Raw genomic sequence first — 22,417 nt, forward strand, 5'->3', positions numbered from 1 at the left:
GCTTCTCCCCGAGCCTGGCAAACACCGAGAACTTAACTGATGGCCCCTAAACATCAACAACTAGAGTAACGATCTACTCAGTGCATTGGTAAATATGACTCCACCGAGAAGCCGAATAGAAGAATCTTTCCCAGTATTGGGCTATTTAGACTTTCGACCCTGATTTGAGGGAATTAATAGGAGTTCTGTTTTGTAGGGAGTAGAGGGAGTTGTTGTACCCCGTGGTGCAAGTAAAAACACTGGATATATGAATCTCTGCACTCTCTGTAAGTGTTGATCCAGCGGAAACAGAAAAACGACCCCTTCTCGTCGCTCCAGTGCTCACAATGATCCAGTGTGGGTATTTTTTTAGTTTTTTTATGAATAGGTGGAAAAAGGTTTGTAATTCACTAGGTAGACGCTTTGTTTAAAAAGTTTCTTTCCCGTGAATGACAAACTTTTTTCCACTTATTCAAAAAAAAATACACTGGATCATTGAGAACACAGACGTGCCCAGGAGTCCTTTTTCTGTTTCACTGGATCTGTCCTGATGACGGGGGAACTCTGCCAAGCCAAACCCGTTATAAACTCCAAGGGCTAGCACACTGCGGACCACAGAGTCAGAGACTCATCACGCATCAAAGTAGAGTTGTGCCGATGAACCTGCACAACTCGAAGAGGCGATTTATCACAGATGATAATCCTGCACGTAAGGTTCACTTTAACTCCACCCCGACGTTATTTACTTTTCTATGGCTGTTCCTTTTTTTTCTTTTTTTTTCCCCCTCCCCATTTTCCCTTTTCAAAAAAATCTGAAAGTGTCGAATAAGAATAGAATTTTTTATTATTCTCACTGCAGGTCTCATAATCATCATTTATTTTTTACGTTTCCTCTTCATCCTTTGTGTCATCCCCCTCCAGACCGAGCTCCCTGATGCCGTAATCATCACATGTTATTCTTTTTTCCTTACCTATTTGGCGCCATGCCCAGGCTTCTACTATTCCCCATTGTACTGATTGGCTCCAGCGTGTTTTCTTTCGTTCCCGGAAGCTTCTTGAGGTTGTTTGGAGCGCTATGTCTGACCATTAGTTGTACTAATGACAAGTAACGCACACGCTTCCCTCTGATCTGTTATTTTGCATAAAACATATTCAAATTATGTAAAATTGCAAAAAAAAAAGTCATGCGATAGGCCTGGAGTTTGCATCTTCACAATGGTTAGTGTCCCTCACAATTCCATTGCCAGGTATTAGACACATGCGGAGAAGCAGGGACAGAACACGCCACTATTATACTGAGGACATGTCACATCAGCAATTTTCTTCAGGATTTCGAGAAACATCTGCAGAATTTTACTTTGAAACTAGGCACCTGATTGATAACAAAAAAGCTCAACCTCATGGCTATGGATCCTGGTAGCCCAGGCGTTGTGATTGGCTTTTCAGTTCTCGCATTTGAGGTATTTGTCGCCATGTTTGCCATTGTCTTTATAACATCCGTAATCTTACGCAATTTTCACAGAAACAAAATGTTACACGCTAAAGACAAACTCCAACTGGCTCTGAACGTGTCCTGCGCCATTTTTACGATTATGATGACTTACAGCGAATTCTCTAACATGCAACCCGACCTTGCCAAAATATCTGCTTGGCGTCCATTATTTACTGTGGTCATTGTGTACAGCATATGCTCATGTTCATGGCTCTCTGCCCTCCTCTGCTTCTTCTACTGCATTAAGATTGTACATTTCAAATGGCTTTTCATTCCTTGGATAAAGATGAAGATCAGCTCCATTGTCCCCGGGCAGATTGTGGTGGTGGAGCTGATGTCCCTGGGTATCAGTCTCCTACATTTACTGCCCTACAGAATGGCACAAGTCTCTTCCATAAACAGCTCATATATCCCACCTACCAACGCCACTACAGAGCACACGACTGCCAGTGGATATGTGTCACTAGTCTTTTTGATTATTATTTGTCTGCCGCTCGTCTCTTCGGCAGTCACCATCATCCCAACCACTGTCTTCCTGAAGATCCATATGAACAAGATGAAGGAAAATACGCGGTCTATAAAAGTCCAGCTGTATGAACGTCTTGTCCAGAAAATGATTCGCTTCCTACTCCACTACTCTGCGTTTTACGTGGTGCTGCTCCTTTATTATTTTTCCTTTTTTGCCCCTTATAGTCTTGGCTACTGGATAAACATTATATTGCTCTTCTCTTTTATCCCAGCAACATTTATTCTGCAAATTCTGGAGAACCCTGATCTGAGGACCCCCTGGAAGGAGATGACAAGTTATTTCACTCACTACAGACAACCTAACACCCACTAAACGTCCAGACGAGGCATTGGAGGAGCTGAGCTACAACACTGATCATGATGAGATTGTAAAATATCATTGAAATGAAATGTAAGCAAAACAATGAAGAATTCCATAAAGTCTAGCGCAGTCTGAGCATAAGTTTATCATTTACTAAGATTCAGTCCCATATAACGGCCACATTGTTTACAAATGCAATTCATTAAGAATACCCCAAAGTCTATACTGGGGTCTCACAGAACTCCAGGATGATGAGATGCTGTTTGCTGGGTGAATGTCCTGAACAGCTGTCCCTGTGTCTGTCTGGACATGGAAGGAACATTGTGCTCCCTCTGTGAGATAATACTTTATTTTTCTCTACAGGGTCAAAGTAAAATGAATTCCCTGGAGAGCTGGTGTGATATTAGTCAGAAAAGAACATCACCAATGACTAAAGTGTCCCCACCAGGTCACAGCCAGCAGGGTGAGAACCCTCCAAACAGCTCCCCAAATCTCAGCTTGCTGGAGCTTTGTGGGTGTGATAGGGACGTGGGGTATAACTGAAGTCACAGCTACATTTTCATATTTCGGGTGAATTCTCTTCAATTCTACAAATGCTGCCATGAAAACACGGAAATAACATAAAGACGTTACTGCTCCGCGGGCCCGTAATTAGAATGTAACATTTCCATCTCAGCAAATACACAGTAACCAAGATCCCATTACCAAGTCAAACCTCCACCACACATCCCTGGAGTCAAACCAGACACTTTACATGTTGTTTTTTTATATGTACCCAAAGATCTTCTCCGAGAAGCAATTGTCCTTCTTGTCCTGAAGGGTCTATGAAATCTCTACAGGAGCCAAGAATGTAAACGCTATTCTTCTTATATGGGGAGATGGTCTGCGGGGTTCTTCTGAACTGGACTATAAGCCTCGTCTACATCAGGGACTGGGCACAGTTTGGAGGGCTGAGAACTGGGGAGAAAATCCTTCTGATTATGGGATCCTCAAACATTTTGCTCCAGTTATTCTACACTTTTAACTTTGCCATTTACTTCTTCTTCAGTTATGTCAGACTCCCAGAACTTATTTTAGAAATCTGTGAATTTTTTTTCTGTGGCTCGTATTTTGTCCCAGCTTGGGTGACCGCTCTGCTCTGCAGCTTCTACTCAATAAAAATCACCACATTTCAGCACCAATTATTTGTGTTTTTTTAGGGGAAAGCTCCACAATCTCCCACTTGTCATGTCATTGTCAGTGGTTGCATCAATTTCTCTCGTTTCTTTCTCATCTTTGTTAAAGAACAGGGAGATTCCTCCACATGTGGCCAATAATTCCATGGTGGAGCAGATCATCTTTGATTATGACAAAAAAGATATCTTCATAAGTGGAATATTTGGTTTCTGACTGCCCTTCATTGTTGTGGTTTCATCCTTGGTTGTCTCTTGGTAAGTCTCTTCTCAGACATGTTCATGGGATACAGAAGAACATGCAGATGATTTCATCATCTCATCTCCAGGGCCACCAATAAGCTCTAAGGACTATGAGCCTGATGTTGACTTTATATTTGTTCTACGATGTTTCCCAGGTTCTTCAGGGCTTACAAACGTTTCCCATATTCGTCCCCGCGGCACTGGGTTTATGTTGTTGTCCAATGCTCCTACTCAACTTCCCAAGGCATCATTCTCATTAGAGGAAATAGCAAATTAAGACAAGCTGTGAGATGTTTTATATTTTAATAGAATAACATTATTGTGGGCAGCCAATAGCCAAAGCTCCTCCTCATCGTCAATTCTGTCGTAACTGTAACATTCACATTGCCTGTCACACATTAGACCTATAGACCCAGTCTGAATATCTCAGCAGTATATTACCTCTTAATCTCCATCTCACAAAAACTCCAGTCCTTGACTTTTCTCTTTTATTTTATGGTGATGCATTATTTTGTAATTTGATGGATTGATGAAAAACGCATTAAAAACTGATCTTTATCACAAAACAGAACGAACTAAAGAGTTAAAAGTGTAATAATTTTGCATTAACATTGGTATTGGTAATTAGTGTAAGTTTTATAGTATTCGGTCAAATTAATTTACAATCAACTGTGGAGCGTTAGGGTTGTACAAAGTCTCATATCCAAGAGAGTAATATTGTCCTTGAAATCCAGACCACTTACAGAATATGATATGTGACATATACTTAATAGCTTGATAGACTTGATAGCTCAAATTCTTCTTCGAAAAGTCCAGGAGAACATCATAAATTATATTATAGAACTAATTGGTAAAATGGTGGCTTATCTATAATACAGTTAGTGAAATCTTTCCTGCGTGAAGCTTTGTCCTCTTTGAATGCACATGAAGAAGTTTACGTTTTTCAGCTGACATAGGGACAATCACTGATATGAAACACATAAAAGGGTAGAATATTTGAGCCTCCTTGGCCCCAATCCACAATCTGTAACAGGGACCCTCTCACCGACAATGGACCATTTATGATACTGCTGTAGACCCCCTCAGAGACCAGAGCCTGGGTAAAACTGTTACCTCAGCTTCCCATATGCTTACTGAGAGACCTGGTTACAGCAAGCAGCCAATACTTGTTCATGGACAGGGAAGGAGGAGGAAAAGGAGGCTGATGCTGTAGAAAGATAAAGATAGAGACACACAGACACTGCTGCTTCTAGTAATGCTCTGCTACCTCAACACAGTGCTGAATTCACAGTAACACTGCTCACTACTGCTGTATAACATCCCACATACTGCTGTGTACGGGAGAGATAGGGGAGCAGGATCTCCTCTTCTCTGTGTATGGGTGAGTTAGAGGAGCAGGATCTCCTCTTCCCTGTGTATGGGAGAGAGATATGGGAGCAATATCTCCTCTTCTCTATTTATGGGAGAGATAGGGGAGCAGGATCTCCTCGTTTCTGTGTAGGGGAGAGAGATAGGAGAGCATGATATCCTCTTCTCTGTGTATGGGAGAGATAGGAGAGCAGGATCTCCTCGTTTCTGTGTACGGGAGAGAGATAGGGGAGCAGCATCTCCTCATCTCTGTGTATGGGAGAGAGATAGGAGAGAATGATCTCCTCTTCTCTGTGTATAGGAGAGATAGTGGAGCAGGATCTCCTCTTCTCTGTGTATGGGAGAGATAGTGGAGCAACATCTCATCTTCTCTTTGTATGGGAGAGATAGGGGAGCAGGATCTCCTCGTTTCTGTGTACGGGAGAGAGATAGGGGAGCAGCATCTCCTCATCTCTGTGTATGGGAGAGAGATAGGAGAGAATGATCTCCTCTTCTCTGTGTATAGGAGAGATAGTGGAGCAGGATCTCCTCTTCACTGTGTATGGGAGAGATAGGGGAGCAGGATCTCCTCTTCTCTGTGTATGGGAGAGATAGTGGAGCAACATCTCATCTTCTCTTTGTATGGGAGAGATAGGGGAACAGAATCTCCTCTTTTCTGTGTATGGGAGAGAGATAGGGGAGCAAGATCTCCTAATTTCTGTGTACTGGTAAGAGATAGGGGAGCAGGATCTCCTCTTCTCTGTATATGGGAGAGAAAGGGGAACAGAAGCTCCTCTTCTCTGTGTATGGGAGAGAGATAGGGGAGCAGGATCTCCTCTTCTCTGTGTACGGGAGAGAGATAGGGGAGCAGGATTTCCTCTTCTTTGTGTATGGGTGAGATAAGGGAGCAGGATCTCCTTTTCTCTGTGCATGGGAGAGAGAAAGGGGAGCAGGATCTCCTCTTCACTGTGTATGGGAGAGATAGGGGAGCAGGATCTCCTCTTCTCTGTGTATGGGAGAGATAGGGGAGCAGGATCTCCTCTTCTCTGTACACTGGAAAGAGATAGGGGAGCAGGATCTCCTATTCTCTGTGTACTGGAAAGAGATAGGGGAGAAGGATCTCCTATTCTCTGTGTATGGGAGAGAGATAGGGGAGCAGTATCTCCTCTTCTTTATGTACTGGAGAGATAGGGGAGCATGATCTCCTCTTCTTTATGTATGGGAGAGATAGGAGTACAGAATATCCTCTTCTCTGTGTATGGTAGAGACAGTGGCGTAGCTATAGGGGTCACAGCGGTCACAATTGCGACTGGGCCCCGAAGCCAGGGGGCCCGCGGCCCCCCACACCACATCAATAAAAGGTTACTATAGTAACTCGGGCCGCGGGCCCCTGTTACTATAGTAACTGACAGTATTAACCCTCGTGGTTCCGGAGCGCAGCGGAGGTCCTGATGTCACAGCACTGTGCGCAGCACATGATGTCACAACGCTATGCGCCGTGCACATCGTGATCCCAGATAGAGTCAGGACAGAACTTCTGCCGCGGCTGAAGAGGAGGGTAAGATTAATATCCCTGTCTACTGAAGCTGATTGGCGGGGTCCGACTCCCGGGACCCGCCAATAAGCTGTTATGAAGGGGCCGCAGCACTCGTATGAGTGCTGCTTCCCCTTCATTCCGGTTACTTGCTCACACTGTGAATCCGTGTCGGCGACTCACAGTGTGAGCGAGTAAGAGAAATGAAGGGGAAGCAGCTCTCATGCGAGTGCTGCGGCCCCTTCAAAACAGCTGATTGGCGGGTCCCGGGAGACGGACCCCGACACATCAGCTATTGATGGCCTATCCTGAGGATAGGCCATCAATGTTTAGGGACTGGACAACCCCTTTAAGCCTACGATGTAGCAGGCTTAGAGGGCCCATGAGACAGGATCACAGATTGTGTGATCCTGTCTGCTGGGCCCTGTATCTAAGCCAATCACATGGTAGGCTTAGATGCATGGTCCATGTGTGATCCTGTCTGATGGGCCCTGTATTTATGCCTACCACATGGTAGGTTTAGATGCAGGGCCCCAGCACACAGTAATCTTATACTCCTATTCTCTGTATGCTGGAAAGAGATAGAGGAGCAGGATCTCCTCTTCTCTGTGTATGGGAGGGATAGGGGAGAAGGATCTCCTCTTCTCTGTGTATGGGAGAGAGAAAGGGGAGCAGGATATTCTCTTCTCTGTGTTTGGAAGAGATAGGGGAGCAGGATCTCCTCGTCTCTGTGTATGGGAGAGATAGGGGAGCAGCATCTACTCTTCTCTGTGTATGGGAGAGATAAAGGAGCAGGATCTCCTCTACCCTGTGTACGGGAGAGATAGGGGAGCAGGATCCCATATTCTTTGTGTATGGAAGAGATAGAGGAGCAGGATCTCCTCTTCTTTGTGTATGGGAGAGATATGGGGAGCATGATCTCCTCCTCTCTGTGTATGGGAAAGAGAAAGGGGAGCAGGATCTATTCCTCTCTGTGTATGGGAAAGAGATAGAGGAGCAGGATCTCCTCTTCTCTGTGTATGGGAGAGAGATAGGGGAGTAGGATCTCCTCGTCTCTGTGTATGGGAGAGATAGGGGAGCAGGATCTCCTCTTCTCTGTACACAGGAGAGATAGGGGAGCAGGATCTCCTCTTCTCTGTGTATGGGAGACATAGGGGAGCAGGATCTCCTCTTCTCTGTGTACAGGAAAGATAGGGAGCAGGATCTCCTCTTCTCTGTGTATGGGAGAGAGATAGGGGAGCAGGATCTTCTCTTCTCTGTAATGGGGAGATAGATAGGGGAGAAGTATCTCCTCTTCTCTTTGTACTGGAAAGAAATAGGGGAACAGGATGTCCTATTCTCTGTTTATGAGAGAGAGAGAAAGGGTAGCAGGATCTCCTCTTCTCTGTGTATGGGAGATATAGGGGAGCAGGATCTCCTCGTCTCTGTGTATGGGAGAGAGATGGGAGCAGGATTTCCTCTTCTCTGTGTGTGTGGGAGACATAGGAGAGCAGGATCTCCTCTTCTCTGTGTACTGGAAAGAGAAAGGGGAGCAGGATCTCCTTGTCTCTGTGTATAGTAGAGATAGGAGAGCAGGATCACCTCGTCTATGTGTATGGGAGAGAGATAGTATTTCCTCTTCTCTGTGTATGGGAGTGAGATAGGGCAGCAGAATCTCTTCTTCTTTGTGTATGGGTGAGATAGGGGAGCAGGATCTCCTCTTCCCTGTGTATGGGAGAGAGATAGGGGAGCAGGATTTCCCCTTCCATGTGTATGGGAGAGAGATAAGGAGCAGTATCTCCTCTTCTTTGTGTATGGGTGAGATAGGGGAGCAGTATCTCCTCTTCTCTGTGCATGGGAGAGAGATAGGGAAGCAGGATCTCCTCTTCTCTGTGTACGGGAGAGAGATAGGGCAGCAGGATCTCCTCTTCTTTGTGTATAGGTGAGATAGGGGAGCAGTATCTCCTCTTCTCTGTGCATGGGAGAGAGATAGGGAAGCAGGATCTCCTCTTCTCTGTGTACGGGAGAGAGATAGGGCAGCAGGATCTCCTCTTCTTTGTGTATGGGTGAGATAGGGGAGCAGTATCTCCTCTTCTCTGTGCATGGGAGAGAGATAGGGAAGCAGGATCTCCTCTTCACTGTATATGGGAGAGATAGGGGACCATGATCTCCTCTTCTCTGTGTATGGGAGAGATAGGGGAGCAGCATCTCCTCTTCTCTGTGTATGGGAGAAATAGGGGAGCCGGATCTCCTCTTCTCTGTGCTGTGTATGGGAGAGATAGGGGAGCAGGATCTCCTATTCTCTGTGTTCTGGAGAGAGATAGGGGAGCAGGATCTCCTCTTCTCTGTGTATGGGAGAGATAGGGGAGCAGGATTTCCTCTTCTCTGTGTATGGGAGAGAGATAGAGGAGCAGTATCTCCTTTACACTGTGTATGGGAGAGATAGGGGAGCAGGAGCTCCTCTTCTATGTGTGTGATGTGTATGGGAGCCATTGTAAGCTCTAGCGAGCAGCATCCACACTTCTCTTCATAGATTGTAAGCTCTTGTAAACAGGGTCCTCACTCCTATTGTTTGACTTTTAATTATGTCACTATGTAATGTCTGATGTTGTTTGTACATGTTTCCTCTGAATTGTAAAGTGCTGCGGAATATGTTAGCGATATAGAAATAAAGATTATTATTATTATTACATCATAGCAGCTTGTCTCCACCCACTCTGGAGCTGATTTTAGGAAATATAACAATTAGTTATGGAGCCTGCAGAGGGGGAAACTGCTGTTAAATGTCGGATTCCTATAATGGTCATGGAATAGTATTATTCTTCATGTACACACATGATGGTTGATTATAAAAAGTCACCTAAAACAATCATGATGCTTTAAACATTTGTGGCATATTCAATGGATATACGATAAATATCTGATGCGTACGGCACTTATCCCCAGAACTGGGATCACCTGAAGCCCCTCCAGGTGGAGAAAGAATGAAGAGGTGGCCACTTGCTCGGTGTTTCTGTAACTCTGATAGAAATGAATGGACATGAACATGCACAGCCACCTCTCTATTCATTCCTCACCTGGATCCGGCAGCCACCTCACCAGCCTGGACAGGGGTAGGGGACCCCATTCTGGAGATAGCTGTGACACACATATGTAAAGGTTCAGATAGCACCAGATACGTGGAAGGGTGAGGTTTTGCACGGATAGGGGCCCAACCCAAACATAAATATAAAAGAGTATCCGGCACACCAATATAGAAAAAAAGGTATTTTTTTATTTTGTTTCTAATGCCAGTGGCAGAGTGCGACGTTTCGGTCTAGGTGGCGCCATGATACAGCGCCAAGCCGCTATCAGCACCACTAGCGCTCGTCAATTCAGTTGCCCAGCACGGCTCAGTGCCTGATGAAGGTCACCTAGACCGAAACGTCACACTCTGCCACTGGCATTAGAAACAAAATAAAAAAATACCTTTTTTTCTATATTGGTGTGCCGGATACTCTTTTATATTTGTGACACACATATATTAGACATTTATTGCATATCCCATGGATATTCCATAAATGTTTGAGTTAACAACACTCCTTGAAGCACAGAAAACAAAAGACTTGATTATCTGGTTGTTTCTGTGTTGTATGTCCGGCTCTGTAAAAATGAGTTACATGAAAACTCTGTGACCAGCCATAGAGTTAATGAACCTGCAGAATACAATATAAATATACATCATTCTGGACACAGGAAATACTCAGTAAAGTGCTCCAATTGTTATAATTGGAATTTCAAAAAAATCAGCACTACATGGGACTAAATAAAACGTTAAAATACATCTAATTAAGCGAAATTGTCATCTCCGCCACATTTCCACTTCCCTTGTTTGCAGGACATCTATGTTTAACACAATAACTGAAGACATAAAGCAGAGGAGAGGGGAGGGGGACATGCAGCTGCAGTGATTGAGACTGCATGCTGTGAGGGGAAGGTGGAGCAGCAGGCAGAGACATCTGATTGGCTCAGGCACAGAGCACAGCTCTGACATCATTCCAGGAAGAGTCCACCCACTCATCTGGTGTGGAGAAAGTAAAGGTATAGAAGCCAGAAGATTAAAGAAAAAAGGTTAAACCCAACATTATCCCCTCCTCAGAATTGTCCTTTGTAGTGAAGGTGACTCTGCTGGGAGAATAGTTTACACATTGACATCATGAGTTCTCATTTGTACCAGTAACCAATCCCTGCAGACAATTTGCATCATTCAAACTCATTCTCTGCTCCGGATTCAACAAACAGAAAGAATGAACTAAACCTTAAAAGGAGAGAACAAACAGCAGAGAGAAAATGCTTCCTGCATTCTGGAGCCTTTCGTTGGTCGTCTTCTTATTGAACACTGCGATTTCGATCACTCTGAACACATTTATAGTAATTGCTGCTGCCAAAAGCATGAAGAAGAGAGGGAAAGTGTCTCCACCTGATGTCCTGCACCTGCTGATGGGGCTGGTGAACCTGGTCCTGCAGTGCTGCCTGACTGTGCAGACCGTTCTCTTCGTCCTCTACATGTCTTTACTGTTCATTAAGGAGGTATATTTACCACTGACTATACTTATACTCGCTCTGATTTACTTTAGCTCTTGGCTTAATGCCTGGCTCTCCACCTTCTTCTTCACCAGCAAGCATAACCAACTTCACACATGGACTCTTTGTTTGGTTCAGGAGGATGATCTCCACCTCCTTGTGGCTCCTTCTCCTACTTTCAGCTGTTGGGTCATTTATCATAAGTGTCTTTTCCATTTGGGCTCTAAACGTTGAAATTGAAGCCAATCCTCTTGACAATCGCACCAGTGGAAGATCTATCATCAAGGGAACATTTTATTTTAGTCGGGTCTATGTAAAAATAGGCACCGTCCTAGGTTCTTTCCTGCCCTTCATGCTCACACTTCTCTCGATCCTGCTCACATTTTCCTCTCTTATAAGACATGTCAGAAAAATAAAGCAGAATTATTCTGGATTTACTCAACAAGCCCACGTAAATGCGATCAGAAGGATGTGCCTGCTCTTCGTGCTTTCTGCCATCTTCTGCATTGCTCAGCTCATGTTTTTCGCATCTAGACCAAGCTCATCTCCAGATTCCCTGGTCAGCATTAGCTGGTTCATAGTCTTATCCTTCCCCACTGCAGACGCCATCATTATAATCCAAACATCCTCCAATATTCAGAAGATATTTTTGAAGACATTCTGTGCTGGGAAACATGGCAGATAACAACTATCTGGAAATGTTCTTGAGCCCTGACGTATCCTGGAGGGAATGCTGGAGCTCCATCCATCTACATGAGTCAACCGTATTGAGTCATTCAGCCATGATCTAGACGTCTAGTGTCAGGGAAATACATATCAACTTATAGCTCAATGTTACAACTGATGATATGGTTTATAAAATATCCATTGATGATGTTTTTATTCATATTTAACTTTAATTATTAATATTAGTAATAAAATACTGAAAAAAACATGAAACCTCAGTCACGTATCTTCTGAGAACAATGAGACCACAGTGAGTAGGAGACTTGTGCTTTAATATATTGAACCTGTAATCAATTTCATACCAGAGATTTTTTGACCAGTAGGTTAAGCAAACAATAAAGAGAGTCTTCCTTACAAGACACCAGTGTAATGATGTAAGCCTTAGATCTTCTACATCACATTTCACAGTCATGACAATCGGAGATGCTTCTTATACACAATGCAAACACCACGGATCATTAGTCAAAAAAATGTTCCGTGCACAGGTATAGTTCCTGCTTATCTATGAAAATCCTAGAGACCACCTCCTGCCCCCATAGGCAGATCACACTATGCCCCCAGAGACAGTACACCACCTGCCCCCAGAGACAGAACACCACCTGCCCCAGAGGCAGAACACCACCTCCCCCCAGAGACAGATCACCACCTGCCCCCAGAGACATAACACCACCTGCCCCCAGAGACATAACACCACCTCCCCCCAGAGACAGATCACCTCCTGCCCCCAGAGACAGAACACCACCTCCCCCCAGAGACAGATCACCACCTGCCCCCAGAGACATAACACCACCTGCCCCCAGAGACATAACACCACCTCCCCCCAGAGACAGATCACCTCCTGCCCCCAGAGACAGATCACCTCCTGCCCCCAGAGACAGAACACCACCTCCCCCCAGAGACAGATCACCACCTGCCCCAGAGGCAGAACACCACCTCCCCCAGAGACAGAACACCACCTCCCCCCAGAGACAGATCACCACCTGCCCCCAGAGACAGAACACCACCTGTACCCAGAGACAGAACACCACCTGCCCCCAGAGACAGATCACCACCTCCCCCCAGAGACAGAACACCACCTCCCCCCAGAGACAGAACACCACCTGCCCCCAGAGACAGAACACCACCTCCCCCCAGAGACAGAACACCACCTCCCCCCAGAGACATAACACCACCTCCCCCCAGAGACAGATCACCACCTCCCCCCAGAGACAGAACACCACCTCCCCCCAGAGACAGAACACCACCTCCCCCCAGAGACAGATCACCACCTCCCCCCAGAGACAGATCACCACCTGCCCCCAGAGACATAACACCACCTCCCCCCAGAGACAGAACACCACCTCCCCCCAGAGACAGATCACTACCTCCCCCCAGAGACAGATCACCACCTGCCCCCAGAGACAGAACACCACCTGCCCCCAGAGACAGAACACCACCTCCCCCCAGAGACAGAACACCACCTCCCCCCAGAGACAGAACACCACCTGCCCCCAGAGACAGAACACCACCTCCCCCCAGAGACAGAACACCACCTCCCCCCAGAGACATAACACCACCTCCCCCCAGAGACAGATCACCACCTCCCCCCAGAGACAGAACACCACCTCCCCCCAGAGACAGAACACCACCTCCCCCCAGAGACAGAACACCACCTCCCCCCAGAGACAGAACACCACCTCCCCCCAGAGACAGAACACCACCTCCCCCCAGAGACATAACACCACCTCCCCCCAGAGACAGATCACCACCTCCCCCCAGAGACAGAACACCACCTCCCCCCAGAGACAGAACACCACCTCCCCCCAGAGACAGAACACCACCTCCCCCCAGAGACAGAACACCACCTCCCCCCAGAGACAGATCACTACCTCCCCCCAGAGACAGATCACCACCTGCCCCCAGAGACATAACACCACCTCCCCCCAGAGACAGATCACCACCTCCCCCCAGAGACAGATCACCACCTGCCCCCAGAGACATAACACCACCTCCCCCCAGAGACAGATCACCACCTCCCCCCAGAGACAGATCACCACCTGCCCCCAGAGACATAACACCACCTCCCCCCAGAGACAGATCACCTTTATCCTCATCATGGTGCCTGAACAATCAGTGTATTATTGTTTCCCGTTGTCTTCTTGTGTTCTGGATTTCCATGTAACATATTTGTGATGGTCATCTATGGCCGAGCTTGGCACAAGGACAGATGTCCAGGTTTAGTTGATCTTGTCCTCCTTTCTCTTGGATTGCTGCAAATCTTTCTTTGATATATCTCCATTTGTGAGAACTACAATGATGTTCTTCCAGTCTGATTGTTTCTCATCCATTTTTTCACCTGTATAACATTTTCCATACCAGCAGCTTCCATGGTACCTGGATGGTCTCCTGACCATATCCAAATTGTCTCCTTCCAGCACAAATCATCATCCTCTTGAAGTCAGGTTAGAAGTATGGCTTCTGTGGCTTATTTTGAGTTCCCTTGTACTGTCCTGAGTTCTTTACTTTGCATTGATTTATGTAAACCTCACAATTTATGGATTTTACACAGCTGAAAACGTCCTATGAACATCACCATGAGCAGCTCCATGGATGTAGCTCTAATGACCTCAACACATCACAAAACTTCCATTCCTCCTGCTATTAGTAACATTGGGTTCTACCTTCATCTCTCGCACACAAAATGTCTTCAGCTCATCCAACCTTCACCGTGGTCAACAAGAAAGTCATCTCAATGGTGCCAGAACGATGGGCTTCCGTCTCCTGCTGAACATGTCACTCCATTTGTCCCAGCTTACGCTGGTATTGATGTGACACAAAAGACTGAAGATCGTTTTTCATTGAGGGTCTATGATTTTTATCTCTACACTGCAGGCGGCTCCTGCTCCGGGAATAAAAGACTCTAAGGGCGGATGTACACGAGCGTGTGCGTTTTGGCAAAAGGCACTTAACAGCTCCGTATGTCATGTTCATATGTTGCGTCGCTGGGTGATTTTCGCGCAGCCGCCATCTTTATGACAGTCTGTTTGTATGTTTGTAGCTCGTGCGGCTTTTCTGTTTACATTCATAGTGTTACTGCTGTTGCGCAAATAACGTGTGTCCCACGGAAGTGCTTCCGTGTGGTGCGCGTGATTTTCACACACCCATTGACTTCAATGGGTGTGTGATGCGCAAAAAACGCCAAAATAGAGGACCTGTCATGAGTTTTACGCAGCGGGCTCACACTGCGCAAAAATCACTGACAGTCTGCACGGCCCCATAGACTAGCATAGGTTCGTGCGACGCGCGTGAAAAGCACTCTCGTTGCACGGACGTATTACACGTTCGTGTAAATCCGCCCTTACACCTATGGCTCATTGATATCAGCTTTACTTTGACGACATATCACTAGATGTTTGCTCCGATGATGAAAACTGATCTCCAAGAACCTTTCAATAAAATTCATTTGCAGACCTTAGAAAAAGTGAAGAACTAATAGAAGAATTCAAAGCAAGTACAAAACTACTGCTGACCATGTGTCCTATGATATGTCCTATGTATTTGGTGTGTTACACAGAATAGGTTTTATTTCCAGGCTCAAGACTCGGTTATCTAGTGCTGTGCCTTATGTATCCCCAGCTTCACATCTCATTCTTTATGCTCCAAATAACTTATATGTTTCAATCTGTACGCAGCCGGTATATATGTGCCTGAAGGCGAGGGTCACTATAAGCCCTTTGATGCCAAGTTGGAATTGCGGGCTATCAGTGTACTTATATTACCAATCGAGGGTTAAACCCTGTGCCCAATGTGTCTGTGTTACTAAGTGTTACTCCTTGTGCTCATTTGATTCGGCACGGCGTTACTTGTGGTCACATCTTGTTTGCTTCCATTGACTGGTTGCTCCACTGCTGGGCTACAAATGACATCCCGGTGGAGGAACCTCATGTGCATGGAGGGAACCAAAGGATTATGCCTTGTAACACAGACATATTGGGCACAGGGTTTAACCCTCGATTGGTAATATAAGTACACTGATAGCCCGCAATTCCAACTTGGCATCAAAGGGCTTATATTGACCCTCGCCTTCAGGTATATATATATACCTGCTGCGTACAGATTCAACAGACATTATGTCAACATTATTTACCTGACCCCGCTGTTTAGTACAACCATTGCTGGTCTGGATTTACCTACAAACGGCCGGACTGAGGACATTAAGGATTTGTCCTACATCATTTACATGCAATATTTCTTTGCATATACAGAGTATTCTATGAATAAGACATGAGTCTGTCTCCAGCGCTGCGAGAGGGGACATCGGCGCTGCCAATGATTCATCTTACATTGCTCTTTTTAATTATTAGATAATTATCAATAAGACTTTTTTATTTTTCACATTTTATTCACCCACACGACGTTCCCACGGTCCCTTCCCTACTTTCTATATACATATTCACCTTGGTGGTGTACAGTGCGGTTCTCTCAGCTCATCTACTACATATCTCTGTGCTTGGAGTCTACACCGAGCTCTTACTCACCCAGCGCTAACGGTATCTATGGCTATTGATTATATTTTATATTACGATACAGTTGTAACGATGACGTTTAGCTTATTTACACCAGAAACAGTTCTTCTCTTTCTTCCTCAACTAATAATTGGGTCCGTCTTGGTCTCCACTGCAATGAATTTGCCATTATACTGGACAACCACCCTGGATCTTCCCCATAATGTAACGTACTGCACGACGTCTGGTCCAAGGTTCATTGTCAACTATTACTACATTATCTGCAGCTCACTTTTTGGCTTTAGTGTTCCCTTCTCCATGACTTGTGTCTCCATTGGGCTCAGTGTGACAACTTTATTAAGACACATGTGGAGAATGGGGGGCCGTGACTCCCACCTAACGTCTGCCCAGCTGCAGGGACATTCGCGGGCGGTCAGGACAATGGTCATACGGGTGATCTTAGACATCATATTCTCTCATGACAGTTCTATGTATAGAAACATAATGTGATCACATATCTACCCTGTTCTACTGGTTACATGTCCGTCCTGGTGTATAAGGATTCTACTTCTTGACTTGCTGCAGCGGATATCACACAACTAAAGCCACTCAGAAAGTCAAGATAAAGACGGCTACATCTGTATAACATCCCGTCTTCACCGTCCTCAGTTTAATCTTTGGAAATCTTTGGATTAATTCTGTGTTCTTCGGGGATTGATGCAGAAATCATTGTATTATATAGAAATAAATCGAATGACTACATTTCCTTACAATCATAGCAATGCAGTCAGAAAATGTCGACCATTTTGACTTTACTGACTTTACTGACACGTATAATGAAGACTTCACTCCTTAATATCCAACATGTGGGGTTAGTGGTGAACATAGAGGCAGCTTCATGTGAGTGTTTAATGACCTTGTTATCTAGCCCTACGTGTGGTAAATGAATGCACCTCCAGATGTGCCCACCATTGTCTTTGCTTGAGTTTGATAAAGGACTCCAATTTCTCATGAAGCAAATTCAATAAAATATCACGACATTCCAGCAAAGCCCTTGACGGTCTGCAGGTCACATCACAACCACATGTTGGCCGGTGACATAGGACGAACGTGCGCCTCGTTTTCAGGAGAATCTCAGCGTCTGCACCGAACATTTGTCTTATAAATCTCTGGTAACGGCCGCTGAGAAACACTTCACTAAATAAGAGCGATCCACAGGAAATGTACCACGGGGCAGAGGACACAATCTACAACCTTGGCTCCTACCAGTAGTGTCTAAGTCTTGGGTGGGTTCACGCTATTTGCTTTTTGAGTCTGAGGGACATTTCCCGTCTGTTTCCTTCCACTGCCTGATTCCAAACATTCTTACTGATTTTTAACAGTGGTGGGAATTTCTATTCTAAGTGTCTATAAAACCTGGGGGCACAACCTTTATGGGACTGATGGCCACATTGTCATATTGTTCTACTTCAAGGGGCCACAATAAAACGTCAGCTGCTTAAAGCGCTAGTAGTTTCGTCATATTATTTGATAGCCCCATATTGGGGTACACATAGCGTAGCATTTAACTTATCATTTTTGGGAGGGAGTAATGCAAAAAAATTAAGTAAGGGCATTGTTGCTTTTTTGTGTTTTTTTTTACAACATCTACCCGTGGTGGTCGGTGATGGGGGGATGACTTTGTTTTGATCACTTTGATGCTGCCATGACTGATATCAGTGACATCTAAGAGGTTGGCCGGCTGTCAATCACAGAGGACGAGGCTACAGGTGACTGTTGTGGCGGTAGAAGAAATGTTTGCATAACGTGTTTGCTGTCCATTTGTCGTGTGACATAAAGAGTCAGCAGAAATCTCATACTTTGAGAATTTGCATAAATTTACATCCAGGTCTTTAGGGAGGACATGCTTTTTTTTAAAGTCAGATTAAAAGTGTGAATTTTCAACAATCTTCACTAACAATTTCTGTTGGATGAGCAGAAGAAACATTGAGGAGGATCTGACACCTGAGACATCAATGAGTGGTGGAGCATAGCCCCCCGGTACACTGGACAGCTGCGGATATAACAGAAGGTCATAGAAGAAATATCGAGGAGGATCTGACACCTGAGACATCAATGAGTGGTGGAGCATAGCCTCCCGGTACACTGGACAGCTGCGGATATAACCGAAGGTCATAGAAGAAACATTGAGGAGGATCTGACACCTGAGACATCAATGAGTGGTGGAGCATAGCCCCCCGGTACACTGGACAGCTGTGGATATAACAGAAGGTCATAGAAGAAATATTGTGGAGGATCTGACACCTGAGACATCAATGAGTGGTGGAGCATAGCCCCCCGGTACACTGGACAGCTGCGGATATAACCGAAGGTCATAGAAGAAACATTGAGGAGGATCTGACACCTAAGACATCAATGAGTGGTGGAGCATAGCCCCCCCGGTACACTGGACAGCTGCGGATATAACAGAAGGTCATAGAAGAAACATTGAGGAGGATCTGACACCTGAGACATCAATGAGTGGTGGAGCATAGCCTCCCGGTACACTGGACAGCTGCGGATATAACCGAAGGTCATAGAAGAAATATTGTGGAGGATCTGACACCTGAGACATCAATGAGTGGTGGAGCATAGCCTCCCGGTACACTGGACAGCTGTGGATATAACAGAAGGTCATAGAAGAAATATTGAGGAGGATCTGACACCTGAGACATCAATGAGTGGTGGAGCATAGCCTTCCGGTACACTGGACAGCTGCGGATATAACCGAAGGTCATAGAAGAAACATCGAGGAGGATCTGACACCTGAGACATCAATGAGTGGTGGAGCATAGCCTCCCGGTACACTGGACAGCTGCGGATATAACCGAAGGTCATAGAAGAAACATTGAGGAGGATCTGACACCTGAGACATCAATGAGTGGTGGAGCATAGCCTCCCGGTACACTGGACAGCTGCGGATATAACCGAAGGTCATAGAAGAAATATCGAGGAGGATCTGACACCTGAGACATCAATGAGTGGTGGAGCATAGCCTCCCGGTACACTGGACAGCTGCGGATATAACCGAAGGTCATAGAAGAAACATTGAGGAGGATCTGACACCTGAGACATCAATGAGTGGTGGAGCATAGCCCCCGGTACACTGGACAGCTGCGGATATAACCGAAGGTCATAGAAGAAACATTGAGGAGGATCTGACACCTAAGACATCAATGAGTGGTGGAGCATAGCCTCCCGGTACACTGGACAGCTGTGGATATAACAGAAGGTCATAGAAGAAATATTGAGGAGGATCTGACACCTGAGACATCAATGAGTGGTGGAGCATAGCCTCCCGGTACACTGGACAGCTGCGGATATAACCGAAGGTCATAGAAGAAACATTGAGGAGGATCTGACACCTAAGACATCAATGAGTGGTGGAGCATAGCCTCCCAGAACACTGGACAGCTGCGGATATAACCGAAGGTCATAGAAGAAACATTGAGGAGGATCTGACACCTGAGACATCAATGAGTGGTGGAGCATAGCCCCCCGGTACACTGGACAGCTGCGGATATAACCGAAGGTCATAGAAGAAACATTGAGGAGGATCTGACACCTAAGACATCAATGAGTGGTGGAGCATAGCCTCCCGGTACACTGGACAGCTGTGGATATAACAGAAGGTCATAGAAGAAATATTGAGGAGGATCTGACACCTGAGACATCAATGAGTGGTGGAGCATAGCCTCCCGGTACACTGGACAGCTGCGGATATAACAGAAGGTCATAGAAGAAATAGATGTTGGTAAATATATCAGACACTTCTTAAATGCTCCTTGCTTTATTTTGGGATTTCTGGACAAGACCAAGTTTGGCTTTTTAAGGCAAGTGAAACGGGAAGGAACAGAACGGGCATCTTTTTGACATTATGGAAAGTAATAACATGAACATTGTGGCTCCGGTCATTACTTTAATTCTGGAGATCGTTATTGGATTATTCAGCAACACGTTCATTGTGTCCGTCATCTTCTATGACTTCCACAAGCAGAAATACATGAGCAGCAGCAATAAAATCTTGGTGTGTCTCGGCCTCTCGAATGTGCGTTACGGCCTTCTGATATCTGCTGGATTACTGGATGAGTTTATTGGTCTTGGAGCCACGTCCACATTTTACGTGTCTTCCATGTATATAATATTTCTGCTGTACAGCATCAGCTCTTGTGCATGGCTCACTGCCGGCCTCAGCGCCTTTTACTTCATAAAAGTATCACAGGCCAGATTTGTTTCTTGGGTAAAGTTCCGCATCAGTCACATCGCTCCTTGGATGTTGGTGGTGCTTGAAGTTGTGTCATTGATCAGCGGCTTCTTCAGCAGTTTACTGCTCATTTCTCCCCGGAGCAGCTCCCGGAACATCACGGATAGTCCTCCATCTCTCATGATGGGGCTAAAAGATAACATGTCAGGACTTATTAACGCTGCCCTGGCTCTTATATCCGTACCTTTTATGATAGAACAGATCTCCACCACCTGCATCGTATGGACACTGAAACGACACAGTCAGAAGATGGAGAGAAGAATAGAAACAGTGGACAATGGCCGCCTGACGTCATATGAGCAGGTGGTGGGAAGAATGACGCATTTCATGCTCTTCTATGGAATCTTTTATACTTTAACGTTGGTTTTGTATTTTGCTATAATTGCGCAGCTTCAGTCGGGATTCTGGGTAACTTTGCTGTTTCTCTCCTCCTTCAACCTTGTACAGTCTGTTCTTCTCATTCTTGGTAATCCCAGACTTAGAGAAGCCTGGAAGGAGATGTCCCATTACCAGACATTTACCAGGCTGTTATGTGGAAGTAATAATGGATGAAGACGGGCAGACTGTACGGATCCTCCAGTTTGTATATCTTCTCAGCTCCCCTGGTAAATCCGCTGCGGCTCCTACGACGATGCTCCGCTGTTTCCTGGCGGTCTTTGTTTATTTTCTTGAGGTGATGACATGCCGTACATTTATGTGACCTTTGCAGCCAATCACCGGCCCCATCAATCACGTGCCATACATGCTGTCATCACTGCTGAGGTCACTGATTGGCTGCAGCGGTCACATTGATGTACGGCACATTGTCATTTTAGGAAAGTAAAAAAAGAACAAGAGGGACCACGGAGCATCGGTGCTGGAGCGGCGGCGGATCTAACAGGCGAGTGTTGTTTGCTTTTTTGTTATTTTACATATCCTGCTTTATTTCTTAATCTCAGAATCTTATAACAGATCAGGAATCAGAAGGGGATGAAATATTAATAATGAATAAAGTCGTTATCGGGTGTCTCTATTGGGCAATAAAGTTGGGGCATCAAATGGTAAATAAGAATGAAATCTCCAGGGTTATAGTAGAGATGTTCCAACCGAAATGTCAGAATATAAAATCCACATAGAAGCCGTCATCTGTTCAGTTCCTATAAATCATGAATAAATGGTGAACCTCGGGTATGTCTTCTGGATGGTCATTTCTTTATCTCTTTTTTATTTTTTTCTGCTCCTTCTTCTTTATCAGTCATGAGAAGCTTTCCTTTCTTTCCCGATTGTGACCACAACTTGTACCGCCGCCTCCATCTCTCTCCACATTTGTAGTTTGGTCAAACTCTAAAACCTTCAATAGCAAAAATCTGAAAGCTCATCTAAGAGATGATGGTGGACTTCCTAGAGACGATGGTGGACTTCCTAGAGACGATGGTGGACTTCCTAGAGACGATGGTGGACTTCCTAGAGACGATGGTGGACTTCCTAGAGACGATGGTGGACTTCCTAGAGATAATGCTGGACTTCCTAGAGAAAATGGTGAACTTCCTAGAGATGATGGTGAACTTCCTAGAGATGATGGTGAACTTCCTAGAGATGATGGTGGACTTCCTAGAAACGATGGTGGACTTCCTAGAGACAATGGTGAACTTCCTAGAGACGATGGTGGACTTACTAGAGACGATGGTGGACTTCCTACTCTTCTATTCTCATTTTTTTATTTCCTCACAATTGTTATTGGGGACCAAGAAGTGGAATTGATTGTGTAAACTTCAGCCACATCCAGT

At 45.4% G+C, this 22,417-nt stretch overlaps 3 protein-coding genes across 3 annotated transcripts; all 3 read left to right on the plus strand.

Moving 5' to 3' along the window:
• Positions 1–1,379: 1,379 nt before the first annotated feature.
• LOC142656716 (taste receptor type 2 member 40-like) lies at positions 1,380–2,312 on the plus strand. Its single transcript, XM_075831643.1, has one exon. The coding sequence runs from the start codon at positions 1,380–1,382 to the stop codon at positions 2,310–2,312; it is 933 nt and encodes a 310-aa protein (XP_075687758.1).
• An 866-nt stretch (positions 2,313–3,178) lies between these two features.
• LOC142656717 (taste receptor type 2 member 50-like) lies at positions 3,179–11,823 on the plus strand. Its single transcript, XM_075831644.1, has 4 exons — positions 3,179–3,352; positions 3,585–3,681; positions 3,736–3,870; positions 11,192–11,823. The coding sequence occupies exons 1-4, from the start codon at positions 3,179–3,181 to the stop codon at positions 11,821–11,823; spliced, it is 1,038 nt and encodes a 345-aa protein (XP_075687759.1).
• Positions 11,824–20,264: 8,441 nt separating this feature from the next.
• LOC142656719 (taste receptor type 2 member 39-like) lies at positions 20,265–21,203 on the plus strand. Its single transcript, XM_075831645.1, has one exon. The coding sequence runs from the start codon at positions 20,265–20,267 to the stop codon at positions 21,201–21,203; it is 939 nt and encodes a 312-aa protein (XP_075687760.1).
• The last annotated feature ends 1,214 nt before the right edge of the window (positions 21,204–22,417 follow it).

The sequence above is a fragment of the Rhinoderma darwinii genome, chromosome 6, assembly GCF_050947455.1.
Source record: "Rhinoderma darwinii isolate aRhiDar2 chromosome 6, aRhiDar2.hap1, whole genome shotgun sequence".
Taxonomy (NCBI): Eukaryota; Metazoa; Chordata; class Amphibia; order Anura; family Rhinodermatidae; genus Rhinoderma; species Rhinoderma darwinii.